At 39.9% G+C, this 21,294-nt stretch overlaps 1 protein-coding gene across 1 annotated transcript; it reads left to right on the top strand.

Moving 5' to 3' along the window:
- The first annotated feature begins 6,038 nt into the window (after positions 1–6,038).
- LOC126399540 (tumor necrosis factor receptor superfamily member 13B) lies at positions 6,039–16,952 on the top strand. Its single transcript, XM_050059570.1, has 7 exons — positions 6,039–6,622; positions 10,478–10,597; positions 12,972–13,106; positions 13,434–13,550; positions 14,483–14,803; positions 14,972–15,082; positions 15,984–16,952. Exons 3-7 carry the CDS (start codon positions 12,992–12,994, stop codon positions 16,244–16,246), a joined length of 927 nt encoding a protein of 308 aa, XP_049915527.1. The 5' UTR covers positions 6,039–6,622; positions 10,478–10,597; positions 12,972–12,991; the 3' UTR covers positions 16,247–16,952.
- Positions 16,953–21,294: the final 4,342 nt, after the last annotated feature.

Raw genomic sequence — 21,294 nt, 5'->3', positions numbered from 1 at the left:
CAGGAGGCTACTTTCTATGTTTATTTTCTGTCACACTCAGAGACATTTAAAACGATTTACATAAAATTTGATTTAATTTGGAAGTCTTTCAGAGGCTTGTGCGGCTTCTTTTTATGTTAAGTTAAGCTTGTTAAGTTATTATAACCCAGTAATCAGAATGGCCAAAATGAATATGGGAAAAATACCAAATAGTTGAAAAATAGCAAAATGTCCTTAACGCTTACAAAGCACCCACGGCAAAGAAAATTGTGTGAAGTTGTAGCTAAAAACCTAAATCATCTTATGAGGTGACAAAATCATATGAAATGCATGTTTTGCTTGGTCTAATGTGGATTTATTGAGACATTCACTGACACGTACAAGTAAGTAAGGCTCAATTGAGTACCTTCCACACGAGTGAGGCTACTTGCGAATACCTCATATCACCTCTCGTTCTCCCTCCCGCCTGAGTCGCCTCCATATGACTCACGACTATGAACACTGTGCCAATCTGCACTGCTGAGGATTCAGTTCCACTGTAAAAACAAGTAATGTATTCAATAATGAATGTCGTGCTTGGGGGTGTTTTAATGTGGTGGTGGTGGTGGTGGTGGTGGTGGTGGTGGTGGTGTCAGGTGAGAGGATGGAAATGAGGATTAAATGCAAAAAGTAGAGAGTGAATCCACATCCACCTCGAGCCAGCTAAATACGAGTTTTGGGAGAATCAAGTCTAAATGAAAAAAAGGCAGCAAACGCGGCCATGTGGACAACTACAGATTTATTATAGCGGGTCAGCACTGTGCCAAAGCCTTGGTACTGTGATCAAGCCTCTGTGTTTGACCTTTTCAATAACCAGACAGAAAAATTACTTGTCAAACTACTTTCGGAAAATCTTTTGAAAAGTTCTGTTACATAATACAGACACTGGGTAAGACAAACTTAAGCCAAGTAGACCAAACTAGAATCAGTGTATGAAAAACTTCATGTACCACAGCTCATATGAAGTGTACTGAACATGAGGGAAATCAAACTCTGAAGTTACTTAGGCTAATTTCAAAGGTCAGACAGAAACCTGTTCAAGCAAAGATTAGGTTTCTGAGTCAAGGTTTCAGCTTGACCATTACATTTTTCCAGTTTGCTCTAAAAGGTCTTCCCACACGCAAGGCACAAGCTAAAAAAAACACATAACACCAGCAAGGCCGGTGTTACAAAGCTCATCATGACTACAATGGATATTCGTCATGCAGCACTTGATCCTCGCAGAGAATTCAATCTGTTCAAGCTCACGTTCTACTCCCACTATTAATAATTTTAGCCATGTAGGCGTCCATTTTTTACATAATAGATGCCATTCTCACCATTAAACCTGCAATTGTGGAAACGCGCTGTAAACACATCACTGACTCATTATCTCCTTTTAGTTTGATATGGCTAACATGTTAGCCAACAGTTGCCTCTCTACACATTCAGCAGATACGAAGAAACATCAGCCTTCAGTTAGAGTCATGTCCTGGCTACCTGGTTTAAGTCCAGTATTCACACCCCTTTAGGCTCTGATTTTGGTCTCCACCAGCTCCTGAGGGAAATATCTGACTCTCATTCATTCATTCATTTTTTGTAACTGCTTATCCTGTTGGGGGTCCCAGGGGGCTGGAGCCTATCCTAGCTGACATTGGGTGGTACACCCTGGACAGGTCGCCAGACTATCACAGGGCCGACACATAGAGACAGACTACCATTCACACTCACATTCACACCTACGGGCAATTTAGAGTCACCAATTCACCTAGCCTAGAGGTCTTTTGGACTGTGGATGTCTTTGGACTGTGGTAGAAAGCCAGAGCACCCAGAGAAAACCCATGCTGACATGGGAAGAACATGCAAGCTCCATACAGAGGAGTTCCTCCACCCTGGGTTTGATCCAGGAACCTCCTTGCTCTGAAGCAACAATGCTAACCACTGCACCACTGTGCCGCCCAATCCCTGACTCTTTAGTTGATAAATGCTCCACTATGTTCACCTGCTTTGTCTGCCTGCTGTTCGGTGCTGGGCGTGTAGCGTACAGTTGCTTTTGTTTCTGAAAACAGCCTTTTGCAGACAAAAACCATGATATGATAGCTATGAGATTGAACCAAAAAGGTTTTGGTCTGTAACCCCAAACGATAAGCCTAATGATGCTAAAGCCAGTGGTGTAGTGGAAGCTAGTTATGTGGATATAACTTACCTCTCGGAAGAGGTGTCATGGAGGAAGTGGATATACTCTCCAAAGGATTCTGATGGCTTTTTTGCTTATAGGTAGATAAACTGCAAAAGGCCAGAAAATGAGGAGGGTATACCCAGAATACCTGCATACATCCTTCGCTACACCACTGGCTAAAACACTTAGTTTTTCTACTACTGTTCATACTACTGTTGAGTTTTGTGTTGTAATCTGCTGATTTGCTTCAACCATAGAACAGAATTTCTACACCCCCCGACAGAATGACGGATGAATGCATGGAAAGGAACAAATACATGCCTCATGACCAGCTGGTTCACACGACAGCAGCTGAATCTACACGAGAGCACCAAAACCAGACCCACTACATCACGTCTTTCCATTCCACACAACCTGCACAGATGAAACAAAGTACGATGTCTGTTTGGGTTTTCAACTCATAATGAACCAAGTTTTTCTCAACACGGGTGAAGTGAAAACAAAAATTCTGTCAGTACCGTAGAGAGCTAATGTGGGAGTGGAACATGGTCTGTTTGATCTAACAAAGATACCCTTGTGGTTTTGTAGAAATTTCAGGGGAGCAGCCCACAGCGTGTGGGCTGTCTTTCCTAGATCAAACATGTTCATACACTTGTCAATACTCTATATATCGCACAGTAAGGCTCTTTCATCCCCTCCGAATCCTTTACCTGTCCCAGCACCTTTATCTTTCATACTTTGTCCTCTCACCGAAGTTAGAACATTTTTATTCCTGGCACAGCTCTACGTCCCTGCATAAATTGTAGGATTATTAGTGATTTTCATGAGATAAAAAGAGTATTCAGGAGTGAAAATGGTGCATGTAAGCTTCTGTCAATCTTGAGATTGGGTTGGAAATTGCTGTTGAGCCTGCAGTCTTTTCAAATGTTGCAGGCTGTCTCCATCTACTGGTCTGATCTGATTCTGGCATTGTGGAGTGAATGTCCTTTTGCATATGAAGTACATGGCAGCAGTACTTATAGCCTAATTATGTTCAGGTTATAAAATGATGCCAGAAAAGAAAATTGAACCCAAAATATTTTTGTAGCTGGCATGAAATAAGCCTATGTTTCTAACAAGGGTTACACGCTCCTTTATGGGTTGAGAGCAGAGGTGGGACCAAGTCATTGTTTTGCAAGTCACAAGTAAATCTCAAGTCCCGAGTCAAGTCCCAGTTCGAGACAAACAAGTCCAAGGTCAAGTCAGAAGTCCTGAACTTTGAGTTCCAAGTCCCAAATATGTCATAATACACTCTTCACTAAATGTAATGCAATTTCAACAACAGAGTGATAATATATTGAGTTAACAACAATCATGGCTGCTTTTTTAAAAGTTTTATTTATGTGTTAACAACTAGTTTGTTAAAAAGTTACTAAAAGCTAACATTAGCTAAGCATTAGCTGGCTGGCTAACAATGTCAATCATACAGGGAATTTATAGAGTTACCGTTAGTTTGATTCAGTAAATGAATTGATTTGTGGAACACCTTTGAATAATAAAGCCTACTTTTTATCTTTGGGCTTGGGCTAAGGTATGAAGTATTTTTAAGGCAATACGCTCAAGTCCAAATGAAGACACGAGTCACTGTTGTTAAAATCTGAGTCGAGTTAAAGGTGATTTTAATTTTACCAGGTCAAGTCTAAAGTCATCAAACTTGCGAGTTGAGTCTGACTCGAGTCCAACTCATGTGACTCAAGTCTACATCTCTGCTTGAGAGCTCTCTGACCTTTTGAGTTTCCAAAATCCTTTCCAAACCAACAAAAATGAATCAGTATTCCTCATAAATTAACCATCTGACGAAAAAGAAAGTATGAATATTGCTCACCAATGTTTCAGTAAAACAAAACCTTTGAAAATGTACGTTTCTAACTCACTTAATATTTTGCATATGTTGCCAAATGACTGATTTAGTCATGATTTGGCCATTCTTTGTTGTTCTGTTTTTCACTCATGTGCTCTGGCTTCCTTTTTTCCCTTTCTGAATTTGACTACCCATCTGCACTGAGTCTATTCTGGGTGTTCAGGTTTCTGAAGGTGGTTATTTGGTTAGAGGTGTGATCCAGTAATCGGAACGATCCTTCCTCTCAGTGATTTGCTTTCTGATCATTGAGTTCCTCAGTCTGGAGTTTCTGAAAACGTGAGCAGTAATGTACATATTCAAATATGTATGGTGTGACATGTTGTATATGTGTGTCTGTTATTGTACGTCACCAACTTTTTCCACATGCCTGTTGGTTGCTATCCATGGTACTCTGTGGGCCTGTTGATGAAGTCACATTTTTTAACTTTCCAGGAAATAAATAGACTGTCCACCAGCTATTTTTCCAGTGTGACCTATATATGTACGTATATTTAGATGTTCATAGTATGTTTAGTATAATTTTTTGGAAACTTTTACTACTGCCATGTTGCCCACTCTTCGCATTTACCTAACATGCTGTAATGATGACAATTATACTCATGAGTGTATTTAAAGGATGAAAATACACTGTATTGTTCTTTTTACTTTAGCAAAAAGAAACAGTAATCATAACTGATAATACCTCACAAATTAGTTGTGTAACCTAACCTTAATTTTATTGTAAATCTATTAACAAAACATTACTTGATTCACAACGTGAATAAATGTTACTTATATGCTTATGTATTTCTATCTGTCTTTGCCTTTCTACATTTGTTTCTCCAATAGTCCATTATTTATTTAATCTTTAAAGGTTCAGATAAGATAACCTACAGTATATCAGCACAGATTAGGGTAAATGTTAAATGAGAAGAAGTTTTTGGTTTCACTGTGACTCAACATGAGCCAAGTCATAATTTTATCTGTGCTTCCTCAAATTCAACTTCTTTTTTTCTTCTTGATTTGTTATCGCAAAGTTGCATTCAGATGATTTACATACAGATGTGCCCGTACTGGAAGTCTCACTTATTTACAGTATACTTCATCAGGTATGTCCTGCAAATTTATTTGTTAATGTCATTCAATTTCAAGGGCTAGGTTCATGTTCAGGGTAGATTTCATGTTTTACCAGTCTCTACAGGATTTTGTGGACTGTTTTTGGGATTGTTGCAGCGTGAAATCTGCATGTTGTAATGTTAGAAGGTTTTTTTTCCCAATGAAATTGCTGGGGGCAAGTGAAAATTGGAAAAAGAAAAAAGTTGTGATGCTGTCATAGTTTTGGAGCATACTAGTATAAGCATTAAGTATTTCCCACATAGCAGCTAATCACCGAGGACAGAGCCTCTCTCCTACTGCGCTCTCTGCCTGGTTAGCACAAGCTAACTTGATAACAACTTGATCTGATTCGTACTTATCATATTTTGCCACATGGGCAGAAGCCTCGCAGCAGCAGATACCATCCAACACCGAACTGTTCATCTCACACCGACATCGAAATGGCTCCACTGTGTTGACAAACCGGTTAATAAACATTGGGTAACGTTGGCTGTGTTACGCTAACAGTTAGCCCTGTCACTGTGTTTGTGTGACTTTTGCGCTCCCGCAGCAGTAGTCTCACGATGAACAATGAGAGACAAAAAGAGAGAGGGGGTGAGTGAGTCAATACGCTGTACACAGCTCTACAGCGAAATTAAATTTGACCTGTTTTAAATAATCAAATTTACAGCAAAGTTGCAGTGATTGGACAAAATTGCAAGGTCATGTAGAATTCACGGGGATTTGTTGAATTTGTTTTAACATCCTGGAGGGCCTGTTTTACTTTAAGTTTGTTGGAGGCAACCCGGTCTCACTCCGAAGTTGTCGAAATCTGGCGCTTTGGCAATGACTTCTGGCGTCAGACACCGACAAAAAAAAGCCATCCTTTAATGTCGGAATGATATATGGCTGGTCGCCAGTGGTGTAGTGGTAGTTGATGAGGTGGGTGTACTGCTAGGTAGATAGGTAGGTTATTGATGAGGAAGTAGGCATACTCTCCTATATATTACAATGGCATTTTAGCTGATAGGTCGGTATACTGTAACTGGATAGAAAAAGAAGTGGATATACCCCGTACACCTGAGTATACCCTCCACTACACCACTGCCAGTCGCCATTATAGTTTAACGGCAGCTGCAGGCGTCAGGGACAAATGCAGCGAGACGAGAACTTCTGTTCTTGTAGCTTGCTGCTTGGTCTTTTTTCCTAAACCCAACCATGTGTTTTTGTCGCCTTAACCTAACCACGTGCATTAGCTGTTGAAAGAAGAAAAACATCAATTTGCGGTGTTGTACCGACATAGCGTGTTTATTTTGAAAGAGACTGTATGTAAAAGGTAAATTTCCTGTGAAAACAGAAGTGTATTTTGAAAGAGAGAACGTCACAAAGTGTCCCAGAACGTCAACAACCAACCGAACCCGGGGTACCTTGCACATCGTATCTGGATGCGGAAAGTCCATGACCAAATGTCGGTAGGTGACGAGGTCAGGGCAGAGATATTGGATGAAGCGAGATACCCCATCGTAGGCTTATCCAATGTTAAGAAAACGGTTACTCTTCCTGTCTCCTAAGTGGCCGTGGTTAGCTCTCCCTCCAATCAGAGCCTGTTCTCCCTCAACGCCCCCCTCCCCACCACCGTGTTGAACAGAGGCTCTGTGGATGTCTGTGTATGCGGATCGAGAAGCAGGTGGAATGAAAATACATTCTTCCTATTATTGCAGCCAATTGTTGCACAAAGCTTGGGCATTTTTTATTTATTACTAGCGGTAAATAACTGTTTGTAAGCTGACTATGATTTTACCGCCTGTTTATCAAGATCACAAGATCTCGCGAGAACCTGTTTTCTGAGACGGACAGGGCTCAAACAAAGTTAATTTTCTCTTGATCTGTGCGGATGAAAAATGCAGCTTTAGTGTCAGAATGTTGGTAAGATGTGTGGCTTGTGGAAAACGAACCCAATATTTACTTTAGTGACTATAAGGCGAAAGAATTGACCATAAATTGTGATCACGTTCATTTTCCTCACTGACGACAATACATTCAGAGCTGCCGCAAGTCTCCTACGGGGGTGTGGCGCTGATGTCACTGAATCAGGAAGTGAGCTGAGTGGGGTATCTCGCTTCATCCAATATGTGATTTTTTTGGAGAAGGATTTTACAACTTCCTTGGCTAATCAGAAAGCCCGTTATTGGACTGGTCAACTGCAGAGACCCAGGATCAGTTCTCGAGAGCTGTATCTCTGTGTTGTTTTAGGCGAGAAACCAGTGATGGATCATGCCTTTGTCAGTGCATTACTTGTACTGGTTGACTGTAACAGTCAAAGAGGGGGGACTACTTTTAATATACTTTGTAGGGGTATGTGTGATGGGGGTATTGTTGATGACTCATATGCACCACACTTGCAGCATACCTACAGCTACATTTTGTTAGCTTTAACCAACTCTATGTATGCAGTTAACGATTTAGTTTAGGGTATGGTTATCATTAGTATCCATAACTCTGTGACCATTTATCTCTTTAAAAATAAACTGCACCTGTTGTTTTCAGTGTGCAGTCGATTCCCATTGTGCTGCTAAATGTTTTAAATGTCACAAAGCAGAACCAAACTCGAATCTTCAAAAACAAAACTAACACCTTTTAAAACTTCTCACCCCAGAGTTTCCGGTGTCGTCGAACAGCTGCACATCAAAGCCTCCCTGAAAATCTCAGAGTGACAGTCAGTGCATTGTTTGAAACGGTTTTTTTTTTTCTTTCAGTTCAGGTACTATTTGTTCTTGACCTCGTCCTGATGTGCTGTGACCTACCATAATCTTCTTTTTAACTGAACTTTAAGTTCCCCTATCTCTTTACTTTACACACTTTGATTTAGTTATAGAAATACATCTTTAATATTTGCAGTAGGTATTAGACACCTTTTAAGACTTCTTGAATAGTTATATGCGTCTACCACCTTGTTTGAAAGCCATAAAGAGCAATCTGCATTGATCTGGAAATAATATAAAGCCATGCAGGGCTTAAAAAGCTAAAATCAATAAACTTTTCTGGACCTATAATTGGACCAAAATGAAACCTTGGTTCACATCTTTTACATCCACAGGTGTTAGCATACCATTTAAAAATAATTCAGCGTATTTACTCTCAGTTTAAAATTAAGCTGCATATGGCCAGAAAGATCCTGATTTATATGAGAGCTGAAGCAGAGATGAAACACTGAAATCTGGTCCTGTGATCAGTGGAGAGTAAAACACATGGCGTGGAATTGCCCAACAGTTTCACACTGATGCCGAGACAGAGAGTTTAGTCACATCTTCCCAATAAAACCGTTTGACACACTCAGCAGCACATTATTACTTGTCAACCCTGAGTAACTGTGGTCAATTTGTGTATGTTAGCTGTCAGTTAGGGCTCTGCCAACATGCCTTTTTGAAGACTAATGCAGACATTGATAGTTTTGTTTCATATGTGTAAAGATACATTTGAATTAAGTTAATAAAAATAAGTTCTTGTATTAGCAGTCTCCCCTTTTAATGTACCAAATGTCATTTTCTTACATTTGAAGCTCCTATTGTGTTTTTTTAAATGACGCTTCGAATGTCTGTCATCATATTTTATGATGTCATCACCATAAAAATCGACACACTGTTGTTAAAATGGCATTACATTTGATGAGGAGTGCATTATGACTGAAACTCAAAATTTAGAACTTGGGACTTGACTTGGGACTTGTGGGTCTTCACTTGCTACCTGACTTGGGACTGGCTTGTCTTGACTTGGGACTTGCTTCTGACTTGCAAAACAATTACTTGGTCCCATCTCTGATTAACGCCAACACATATGGATTGAAGCAGAAGATTTCAGAAGCCAAGAATGAATGAATTTTTGAAATTATTACATCTATCATTTTTTCAATATATTTTGACTTTTGGACTTAACAGCTCTCTGGAGTTATTAGAAGTGTTTGGCCCACACAGATCACAAACAATCCTACGCAGCCACCGGTGGAATCTAATTCTATGAATAGTAAAATACTAATAACATTAGTGTAGGCCCAATCTTTATCTGCAACTGTGCCAAAATACCAGGTTTAAAGAGAACAAATAGACATGCTATAAAAAAAATGCTGCATTGCATTCAAATGTTGTTGATATAGAATTCAAATGTCACCATTGTAAAGCTTTGAACTGATTGGAACAGCCCTTAATACAACACACATTTAGAATGGGCATGATGAGATGAATGAGACCAACTGTGTGTAAACAAGTGGTGACCGTGGTTTTAATCCAAAAACACCTCTATGGGAAAAGCTTTTCAGTCAATAGGACTTTTTCACAGTGGACATTTTCACTTGTCATAGCAGGAACGTGTGAGCAATTATCAATGTCTGAGCTCCATTAAATGTCCCAGCATGTACAATAGCAGGACCTTGGAACTGGCAAAACTAACAGGCATGCAGTCATTGTTAGAGATATGAATTACACCTGTGGTTTTCCTGCAAAGACCTGCTAAAATTCTATGATAAAGGTTTCCTGGGGGGAAAAACTGCATCATGAAGACAAAGGAACAAGTATTTAGATGGATACTTCATCAGTCACAGTTTTGGCAAGATATATTTAAATGACCTGTGGGCTACCAGGCATGGAAGGTTCTATGGCCTTATCCGAAAGTTATTGAGCTTTTTGGACCATTTGATCCATGACAAACACTGCACACCACCAGAAATCCATGATTCATAACATGAAGCCTGGTAGTGTTCGGAAACTCTGAGCACTCTGTAAGAAAATTGCCACTATTGCCAGTCTTTGTATTCTTATTCTATTGATATTTACAGGACATTGGGGAAAGATTTGCCATACATTCCACCAATACAACAATCCCAAACATAAAGCTATGGCTACACAGTAATGGCTTCAATACAACAATGTTAAACTGATGTGATTTATTTATTTATTTAGCAGTGTTTTACAGGACACTCAACTACGTCAATGCTCTGGCAACACCAAGTTTAAGTCCAAATTTGTGGCAGGACTTAAATTGCTTTTTAGCTTACAGTGCCCATGAAACTTGTCCGAACTGTACAACTGAATCAATGATTTTGCATTTTTTTATGTTTGTAGTTATTTAGGTCCATTTTTAGTATAGTATAGTTTCTGTTAATCACTGTCAAAATGTCCTAATTTCTGTACATCTGCTGTGATTCAATGTTAGAGAAACACACAAGCCAACGGGGAGTGGTTGCTTTTTATAGGCAATGTATACTGGTCTAACCTTAAGTTTATGTGTGTGTGTGTGTGTGTGTGTTCGGGCGGGGGGATTCTCCTCACACACAGGGGGAAGTCCCTGATCGGGCAGTGAGTTCTTACCCAAATGAGCTTCCATACTGAAATACGGGCCTATCTCACTCTCATCTTCAAACCAAGGATTCTCCCACCACTTCTTCATCTCGCCAGGTGAGTGCCCTAACCCTAACCCTAACCTGCTCTATTTTTCAACCTACAATAGGTCACATTACCAAACTGAATGTTGTGTTTTCAGTATTTGTGGTCACAATTTGGGGTCCAGGTGGGAATCGAATCCTCAACTTCAGCTAGCGTCCTCACACTTTCTTAATAGCGTGATGAAAACACGAGTTGAAGTTTGGAGTTGGCAACTCTGCGGCTCACAGTGAGCTCACTGGTTACTAGAAACTTCTTAACTTTGCTACAGTCTTCACTTACATTCACACACATATGCACAACTTGTGAGACCAAATGTGAGAAGCTTATAAAATGGAAACAAAGATAAATAGTGAAAAAGCGCCAACAAAACTCAATAAGGAAGCACAAAAATAGATAAGTACATGACAAAGAGGACAGATAACTCTAAATAATGACATTGGTTTGTATGGAAATAAGCTTTTTTGTTTTGATATTGGCAAACATGTATTATATGTTTATGATAAGTACACTTCTAACTACATGAAATTTAAAAGGGGGTCTAAGTAAGTGCTGGTTATCAGGATGTGCCAAATATACTGTAGAACACTGCAGTTGAGGGCGGAGGAGGTTTAAACGTGTGTCTGTCGCAGTCCGCTGACTCAGTGCTCAGTGGAGCGAAGAGGGCTGTGTTTGCGAAGAAAGACCTAATTTCTCAACAGATGTAAGTTCATGTGTTGCGGGTAGTGTTAACAGCAGGGCTGGCATGTTGCTGATTGCCATTTATATTTGATTGACTAGACTTTGTACATGTTTTGCAGGGTTCGCTCTAAAAAACAGAACCACCAAAAGGAAGTGGGTCTGCTTTGCCTTTGAAGCAAAGGCAGAAAATACCTTTCGTAGTACAGAAGCCTTTCTTTAACTCTTTCAGTATACATCAAAATAATCGTGTTTCATGTGTGCAAGTGCAGACTTAAATGTATTTTTCCTACAACTATCCTGCATTAGTACACCTCACACTTGCTTCTTACATCTAATATAGATAAGCTAATATTTTTGTATCAAAAACTACTGAACTTAATCAAATGATTTCCAGATCATATTGGCATAATATATTTTCTAAGAAGTTCCTCCTGTGGGATTAAACAAAAGTCCAGTATTTAGCAAACATGCTATACAGACATGTGGCTTGCATGATATAGTATACAATAGTAAAATATAGTTAGTTTCACACAGTATTATATACTAGTATGGTGTAGTATAGTATAGTATAATATCGTATAGTGCATTTTAGTATAGTAAGGTAAAGTAAAGTTTAGTGCAGTATACTTGTATAGTATAATACAGTATAGTATAGTGCAGTAAAAGTGTGTAGTATAAGACGGTATAGAATAGTACAGTATAGTGTTTTATAGTATAGTATAGTATACTTGCATAGTGGTAAAGCATAGTGCAGTATAGTGTTTTATATTATAGTATAGTGCAGTATAGTGTTTTACAGTATAGTGCAGTATACTTGCATAGTATAATATGGTATATTATAGTATAGTGCAGTATAGTGTTTTACAGTATAGTGCACTATACTTGCATAGTATAATATGGTATATTATAGTATAGTACAGTATAGTGTTTCATAGTATAATATGGTATAGTACAGTACAGTATAGTATTTTATAGTATAGTATAGTGCACTATACTTGTATAGTATAATATGGTATATTATAGTATAGTACAGTATAGTGTTTCATAGTATAATATAGTGCAGTATACTTGTATAGTATAGTAAGGTATAGTATCATACAGAACAGTATAATGCTGTATATTGAGGGACAGTATGGTGTAATATGGTGCAATATACTGTACTAGTACAGTATTAGTCAGTGCTGTATAGTATGATTTAGTGTAGCCAGTATGGTATAGCATTGCTTATCTGTGTGGAACTGTTTATCTCTATGATCCCTGTTACATGAACAAATCATTAAATATAGTACAGTACAGTATAGTGTAGAATAGTACAGTATACTAGTATAGTACAGTACATAACAATATACTAGTGTAATACATTAGCATAAGCTATATTTATTCTACTACAACAACCACAAAGTAAGACCCTGAAAGACCAAGTCAGATATCACTGCCTACTAACTATACAGCACTGTAATTCCTATGATGAAACAAAAAAGGTAGTGACCCTGGCTTGTAAACTGGTCTATGTAGTGGACGTAAACTCGGGTAAACTGTATCTTCCTGCCTGTTTTCTTAACTGGTGTAGGTCAGTGTATCAACGACATAGCTACATGCTACACATGCATTGACTAGATTATCTTTTACATATTTATAGTTACTCGCATGCCATTGTTATGTTCTCTCTGTTTATATGTATCTCTCTGTTGTGACATGTGTTTGTCAGTGTGAGTGTCATCAGAGCTGATGGGTAGAAGCTGCCGTGAAGGTCAGTTCTGGGATAACTTGCTCACAAGATGTATAGGCTGTCAAACGATATGCAAAGATGAACGTGTCGATCCCAAATGCACCAGTTACTGTGGTGAGTACACACTCGCACAAATACATATAAATCCATAGTTGTTGCAGTCTGTGAAAATCAAAGTTCACTGAACATTATGCACTGAACTTATTACCTTTATTTGTCTTAAATGTGGGCACAATAGTTTTAATAGTTGGCAACATTTAAGGGCGACAAAAAGAACTGTGTCAAATCTAGCATGGAATACTTACTGCCCTTCCTATCAATGTATTAAATAAACAAGATATGGATGTAACCAGTTTTTGAGGGACAGTAAATGTAATGGTACATGGACAGGACAGAATTGAATTCAGTTTACTGTATGTCCTTTTCCTTTTCTGATGTTAGAATCTGCACATTGTAAAGCACGGCCTGGCCACTACTATGATGGGCTGCTAAAGAAATGTGTAAAGTGTGATGAGGTTTGCGGTGGACCTCCAGCAGAATGTTCCCAGCACTGCCAGAGTGAGTACTGACCCCACTGGCCTGGATAAGGGCTTTAATAATTGAGTGACTAACTCTGTTTTCTGGAAGCATACATGTTGAGTTATACCTCAACGGACAAAGTTTTCAAGGCACTAGATGACGAACTAGAAATGTTTAAAAGGTACACCAGTTGCAAGCGTACCTAAATACAATAGCTACAGTTAGAAGTCCACCACTTTTGTATAATTGGACTGAATGGTATTTGGTCTGCGTGGGTAAAGGATGCTTACTTCTGTGCAGATACTAAGGCTTATCTGTTGTACTTTGGTGGAGAACATGGGTAGTTTGGGGTTTTGCCCATAGGGCTTGGTATCAGTGTTTGGTACCTTTAAGATATCAACTGAAATAACCCAGTATCAAGTAGTATTAAAATGTTTCCAGTCAAACCATACCTGCATTCAATCCTCTTTGTACCCAGATCAAGAAAAAATATGTGGTTCTGCTTGCAGCCAATCACCACACCAAGCATTCTTTAATAAAATGCAATGTGTGATTGACCCATTACAGCAACAGCCACAACCCATACAGTCTGTGGTGTTGGTGAAGTCAAGCACAGTGTATTTGGTGAGGCTGATAGCAGTTGAGCGTGCTGAGGTGCCACCAGAATGTTCAAAAGTATGGCAAAAGTATACACCTGTGCTCTCTATTTAAAACAAATGCATAAACTGCAGGAAAATTGGTATGACTTAAAAGGTAGTGGTACTGGTATCATAATTTTTTAAATGATACCCAGCCCTAGCGCCCTGGAGGCCTACAAACCAATAGCCATGGCATTACCATATTTCATTTGCCCAGGGACCTTTGTTGCATGGTACTTATTTCCTTCTCCCCTCTTGCTGTCATCTCTGCACTATTGGCCGCCCAATAAACACATACAATGTCCCGAAAATATGTGCTGTTTTGTTTTTCAGAGATATTCTTACCATCTATCCCCCAAGCACCACAAGTTCCAGTGACCACCAAAAAGCTCTCGGTTGAGGTTATGTCATACATGCCGAATTCCAGAGGGACCTTTATGCCAACAACCTTAGAAGACTCGACTATTCTGCTCTATTCTCTGCTGGGCCTGTGCATGGTGCTGCTGTTCTCTAGCTTGTCTTTAGCCATGGTAGTCTTAGTGAGAAAAACCAAGGCCAAAACCTCCAACCCAGGACCCAGAGAGGCTAACCACAACCAGGAGAGTGCGGTCCAGATAGGTCAGGAAGTTGGCCGACCTGGGCAGAGCTCTACAGGTTAGTGAAAGTGCTATCCATTTAGGGTGGTGAAATTTTAATATTTCATGATGTGAATGTGTGGATTTTTATTTTGTTTTGTGTTGGCTTTGCTTATAGAATGCTGGTTAGAGGTGTTAACATGCATAGGGTTCACTCATCATTTCCCGTAACCGCTTATCCTGTTAGGGGTCGGGAAGGGGCTGGAGCCTATCCCAGCTGACATTGAGCGAGAGGCGAGGTACACCCTGGACAGGTCGCCAGACTATCACAGGGTTGACTCTGTGCTCACTGGAAATGGTAAATGGACCTGCACTTCTATAGCGCCTTTCTAGTCTTCTGACCACACTACAAGTCACATTTATCCATTCACACACACATTCACACACTGGTGGCCGAGGCTACCATACAAGGTGCCACTTGCTACTCAGCTACTCAGTGGAGGAGCTGGGGATCAAACCTCAGATCTTCTGATAAGGGGACAACCTACTCTGCTTCCTGAGCCACAGCCAATCTACCCACCCTTCGGTTTCCACTGGTTAGCTAATGTTAGCCTTGGCTGCTCTGCGCTGTGCACCATCTGGCTCTGTTGGCAGCTAGCTGGTGGTGCCACTCATTTGGAGATTACCGCTGGTAATGCTGTCTAGGTGGCAGGACGGCGTTGCTCCAGAAACATGGTGGTTCCCCTACAGTCTCCCCTCAGGTCTCTCTGGTGAGTAAGTGGCTTCATTTTCACGCTGCAAAATCCCTTTAGCATTATTAACTATGTTTGCAACACCAGCCGTGCTTACACTGCTAACAGTGCCAACAGAGCAAACACTGATAACATAGTTAACAATGCTAAAGGGGGGCTGCGGTTCAAAACTGAAGTGCTTACTCACCAAGGCAACCAGAGGGAGACAAGAGGGTGGGCAAAATGTTCCTACAGCAATTCTGTTGGGTCTAGACAACGTTACTAGTGGTAACTGCTGAATGAGCAGCACCGCTAACTATAGGTCAGAAGCCAGGTCTATCCCTCAGGGTGGATAGAGTAGCAAGATTAACCTATAGACTGACATCCATAAAACACTCAAAAATATTCTCTGCAGCTAACCCTATATCACCCATCATATCTTTTTTCATTATTATTATCTTGTATTTCAAAAACTCATATCAAATATCATGGCATCTGTTCCATATGTCTTTCTCTGTCTTTCCACAGATTTTATAACAAATTCATACCGCACCACTGACCGCGAGCCATCATATGACTCCAGCCCTACAGAAACCTGCATCTGTGTCCACTGTTTCCCCGATCTGAAAGCACTAGGCCAGGGCAACGACAGGCCACCAAGAGCACCTTACACATTCTACCAGCAACCTGCAATTCATAAAGCCCAGTTCCAAAATGGAGGACCTGTCTGGACTGAGGAGAACCTATACACCTCAGGAATGGAGATGCAGGAGGAGCCTGCACTGGGATGAGGTTCATCAGTTGTCTCATAGGACAAGTGGAGTGTCCCCAGACCATAGGAGAAGATTGTCAGTGTATTGAATTTTCAGTCATACATGGATACTGTCACAAGGCAGTAAAAAGCATATGTAAAGAGTATCACTGAAAATTAATCAACGAGTTAACCTATCAAGATCATGTCCTTTCCCTAATTGGAGGGACCAAGTGTGTCCAGGAGCTTCTTACCAGGTATTTTTGGGCTTACCGAGCACCAATGTTAAGGCCCTAACACACCAATTTGACAGCAAAGAAAAGACTGACTAATGCTTTGCTTCACGTTGCCTCATGACTTCTGAAACAAATGGAAACATCAAGGGACAAAACAAAGTAGCTAACTATTTACATGACACTGAATCTCTGAAATGATCTTATCATATGCAAATTGTGGAAAGTTTCTGCTGGCACTGTTAGGTTTTGCTTTTCAGCTAATAATCCTGTCATTGTGGAAGAACAAAGACAAGACGGAGGTGAACAATACAGAGAAATGGGTGAAATCCCTGCTCCACTGGGCCGACAGTTCTCTCTAATTGACTGCCTCTGATTCCACAAGTCAAACAGCTGTGACAAGGACTGACTAGTGCCAATGGAGGAAACCTACCAGTTACGGTCACCCACACAAGATCAATGATGACCCAACAGCATCTGATTGCTAACTGTTATCTTGGCATGTCACATCACATTTCCAGAAGACATCTTGGTAACACTTTACTTGAAGGTATCTACATAAGAGTGGCATGACACTGTCATAACTATGACATGAACTTGTCATGAACATTATGTACATGTCATAAACGTTTATGACTGTTGTCATTAAGTGTCATTCTGTTTTTGTAATGACAAGTTGACATTGTTTGGATTGTCTTGATTATGACAACTTGACATTAACCAGGATGACATAACCAGAAGATGTCTTTAGATCAATGTCAAGTGTTCATTATAAGGGCATCCCAAACAAATTTAATGTCAACTTGTCATGACAAAGACAACTTCTGGTAATGTCACTTTGATTTTGATTAATGTCAAGTTGTCATAATCAAGACAACCCAAACAATGTTAACTTGTCATTACAAAAACTTAATGACAGCAGTCATAAACATTCATGACACGTATATAATGTTTATGACAAGTTCATGACAGTGTCATGTCATAGTTATGACAGTGTCATGTCACTCTTATGTAGATACCTTTAAGTAAAGTGTTACCTACATCTTTTCAGAAACCTACAGTCACAGGGAGACACTACTTGTGTGTCTAAGTACATGACTCCTGCCCTCCAGACATGTTTATTGCTTTTTTCACCAAAACCAGTGAAACACACCACATGTAAAATTATTAGTAGTGACAGTCCAGCGTAAGTATCAGTGGTAAAGAACTTTCAATCTGCTAACTACCGTGATGCACAGTTAGTTTGTAGTTGCTGATGTGAAAAACATTCAAGTTCTACTGATTCCCTTAAGTTCTTCATCCTCATCAGGTTTGCAACAATAACAGAGAAGCAGTTGTTGGCAATGAAAATATTAGGCCTCAGGCACCCCCCCAACAGTGCTCATTAAATACCTATAAAAAGAAAATCACACAAGTAAAAGCAAAATCTGAATCTAAGACATAAAACAGTGTAAGTTTATATACATGGCTGAAATATTAACAAAAAATAAAGGAACATCAATTTGTATAAACAGTATTGCAAATGCAAAAACTGAATGTAAACAGGAAAATAGTGAATAATGAGAAGTCATATAGCCCACAGTATACTGCATGTATACAGAGGTGTAAACAGCTGTAAAACAAGTCCTCCAACCGATACAACCAAACCAGAGCGTTCCCTAAATTAGTGCCCCTTCCAGTGGTAGGACATCAACACATCGTACCCAAACAACAAGTCGTTTACCAATGACTCCCAAAACAACATTCACTCACCAGCCACTTTATTAGGTACACCTGTTTAACTGCTCATCAACCCGAATTGCTTATCAGTCAATCATGTGCGGCAACTCAATGCATTTAGGCATGTAGACATGGTCAAGACGACCTGCTAATGTTCAACCTGAGCATCAGAATGGGGAAGCAAGGTGATTTAAGTGACTTTGGATGTGGCATGGTTGTTGGTGCCAGACAGGCTGGTCTGAGTATTTCAGAAACTGCTGATCTACTGGGATTTTCATGCACAACCATCTCTAGGGTTTACAGAGGATGGTCCAAAAAGAGCAAATATCCAGTGAGCAGCAGTTCTCTGGGTGAAAATGCCTTGTTGATGCCAGAGGTCAGAGGAGAACGGCCAGACTGGTTCAAGACGATAGTACTAGACAACAGTAGCTCAAATAACCACTTGTTACAACCAAGGTCTGCAGAAGACCATCTCTGAACAGACAACATGTCGAACCTTGAATAAGATGGGCTACAACAGCACAGGACCACACCAGGTGCCAATCATGTCAGCTAAGGAAACTGAGGTTACAATGCACACAGGCTCACCAAAATCAGACATTAGTGGATTGGAGAAACGTTGCCTGGTCTGATGAGTCTTGATTTCTGCTGCGACATTCAGATGGTAGGGTCAGAATTTGATGTAAACAACATGAAAGCATGGATCCATCCTGCCTTGTATCAACGGTTCAGGCTGCTGCTGGTGGTGTAATGGTGTGGGGGATATTTTCTTGGCATACTTTGGGCCCCTTAGTACCAACTGAACATGGTTTAAACACCACAGCCTACCTGAGTATTGTTGCTGACCGTGTCCATCCCTTTATGACCACAGTGTACCCATCTTCTGATGGCTACTTCCAGCAGGATAACGCACCATGTCACAAAGCTCTAATCATCTCAAACTGGTTTCTTGAACATGACAATGAGTTCACTGTACTCCAATGGCCTCCACAGTCACCAGATCTCAATCCAATAGAGCACCTTTGGGATGTGGTGAAATGGGTGATTCACATCATGGATGTACAGCCTAAATATCTGCAGCAACTGTGTGGTGTCTCTGAGGAATGTTTCCAACACGTTGTTGAATCTATGCGACAAAGAATTAAGGCAGATCCAAAGGCAAAAGGGGTTCCAACCTGGTACTAGCAAGGTGATCCTAATAAAGTGGCTGGTGAGTGTATATGACCTGTTGCAATTTTAAACATGTGGTTAATGTTGTTAAAGTGTTGCAGTTTGGTTAGGTTGAGACACCAAAACTACTTCGATAGTTTTAGGAAAAGATCATGGTTTGGGATAAAATATGTATGTTTCTTACATATCTTAAGTTGGGTCTTTAGCTTACATACGTAAGTTTTGTACATAATACGCAAGTTAAAATAACTCACTGTTGACTTTTTGTTTCACATGAAACACAAAGAGCACTGTACCCTGATTACCTCCCTACAAAGACTTTGTCGCTCTTTATAGTATTTTACCTTTTTTCTTCATTTGCTCTTGTTATAAGTGCTACGGCCACCTTAGGTTGCCACCTAACAGTAAACTTTAGCATGGGTCGTACTAAGCTGCTTGTACAAACAAACTATCTTTGGGGGAGGACAGTCTCAACAGTATATAAGGGTAAAGTGACAACAGTGATGAGCTCTGAGCTCATATGTGCTGTGGCCTCTCCTGTTGGGTACTGCCCACTGTTCAGATGAAGCCCCGTTAGTCCAAAATCTATCCCGTTGGACAAGAGCCCATTTCTGCGACAGCTCATTATGATAAAAATGAACAGGGTTCACATATTTTCATGGACAAATTTCAAAACTTTTTCATGACTTTAAAGGGCCGACAATAAAATTTCCATTTTTGAAAAGCCTGGGCTTCACTAAGTTATGGTACTTTTTTTTTTTTTTTTTTAACACATTCATGCTGCAGAGTCTCACTTTTCTTAAGAAATGCTGCCACACTACATCACATATACGCACACTCTTAAAGGGGAAGGCTTGGCCGGTATTAGTCATGGAAAATGAGAGCGGTGCAAGTTTTCCCTTTGATGCAAGCAGCAAATAGGTTGTTTAAGTTAATTTGCCTTACTAGACATTGCACATCCTGCAACACGACTCTTGCACATCGCAGTGTTGATGCTGAAACAATATATCCTGCAGCCCTAATCGACACCTTAGTACTACCTTATGTCAACAGCTAGTTTTACAGAATATACATTTGCTTTTATGTTAAGATTACAGTAACAATTAATTTCATTATACACAACAATATTCCAGGATTTTTCCAATACTTTCGATGACTTTTACTAACTCCATGACTTTTCCAGGCATGCAAAACAAGATTGTAAAATTCCATGACTTTTCCAGGTTTTCCATGACCACGGAAACCCTGAAACACCCATTGCTCCGAAATCACGCTTTTCAGAAAACACATACTCCCTGCAATTACACAACCCAATCACCAGAATTTTTAAGTTCACATTAAATGTCTGCAAACCACAGATACATTAGCATTTGTCTATAATGCTGCACTAAATGTGTGATTAGGTTTTGGGACAAAAACCGCTTAGTCATGTTGAGGATAAGATAATGTTTTGGTTTAAAACACCTACGTTTGGTGACACAGAAGTTGCTGGAAAAGCAGGGTCAAGTCAGTGAAAAACAATTGGCATCAGTGGCTCAGGTGCTGCTGGGAAACTAACTGCTGGGAGGGTGTATTTTCAGAGAAACTTGACTTCAAAGCAGTGGACATTCTTTTTTGGGATAATGGTCTGTCGGAGATATGGGCTTGCGGCCGAATTTACAGACTAATGGGGCTTCAAATTTAGAAATGTATTTGTATGTGCAACTGCTGGCTCAATATGTATGTAAATTGTGTATACAGAGTTGTGTATATTTGTGGTGTGATAGTTTAGTGTCATGATTCACAATCTCCTTGTATGGCTTTGCCACAATAAGTAACAATAAAAGCTTGATATTGGAAACATCGGGAGAGAACCTGTTCAAATTATCATACATTTTTAAAGTGTGTCTCTAGTCTGTTACCATCCTTCAATCAGCAGTATCATATTACGTACATTCACTTAAACACTTCATTTAATTCAATTCAA

Source organism: Epinephelus moara, chromosome 13 (assembly GCF_006386435.1).
Source record: "Epinephelus moara isolate mb chromosome 13, YSFRI_EMoa_1.0, whole genome shotgun sequence".
NCBI lineage: Eukaryota > Metazoa > Chordata > Actinopteri > Perciformes > Serranidae > Epinephelus > Epinephelus moara.
Note: the sequence above shows the minus strand (reverse complement) of the source record. Positions and strands in the feature narration are given on the sequence as shown.

What these genes read in the sequence shown, in the direction of transcription:
- LOC126399540 (XM_050059570.1), top strand. Translation starts at nt 12,992, where the DNA reads ATGGGTAGAAGCTGCCGTGAAGGTCAGTTCTGGGATAACTTGCTCACA. An exon ending in ACCTGGGCAGAGCTCTACAG is followed by an intron (nt 14,804 to 14,971) that starts GTTAGTGAAAGT and finishes TTATCCTGTTAG; the next exon opens with GGGTCGGGAAGGGGCTGGAG. An exon ending in CTCTGTGCTCACTGGAAATG is followed by an intron (nt 15,083 to 15,983) that starts GTAAATGGACCT and finishes GTCTTTCCACAG; the next exon opens with ATTTTATAACAAATTCATAC.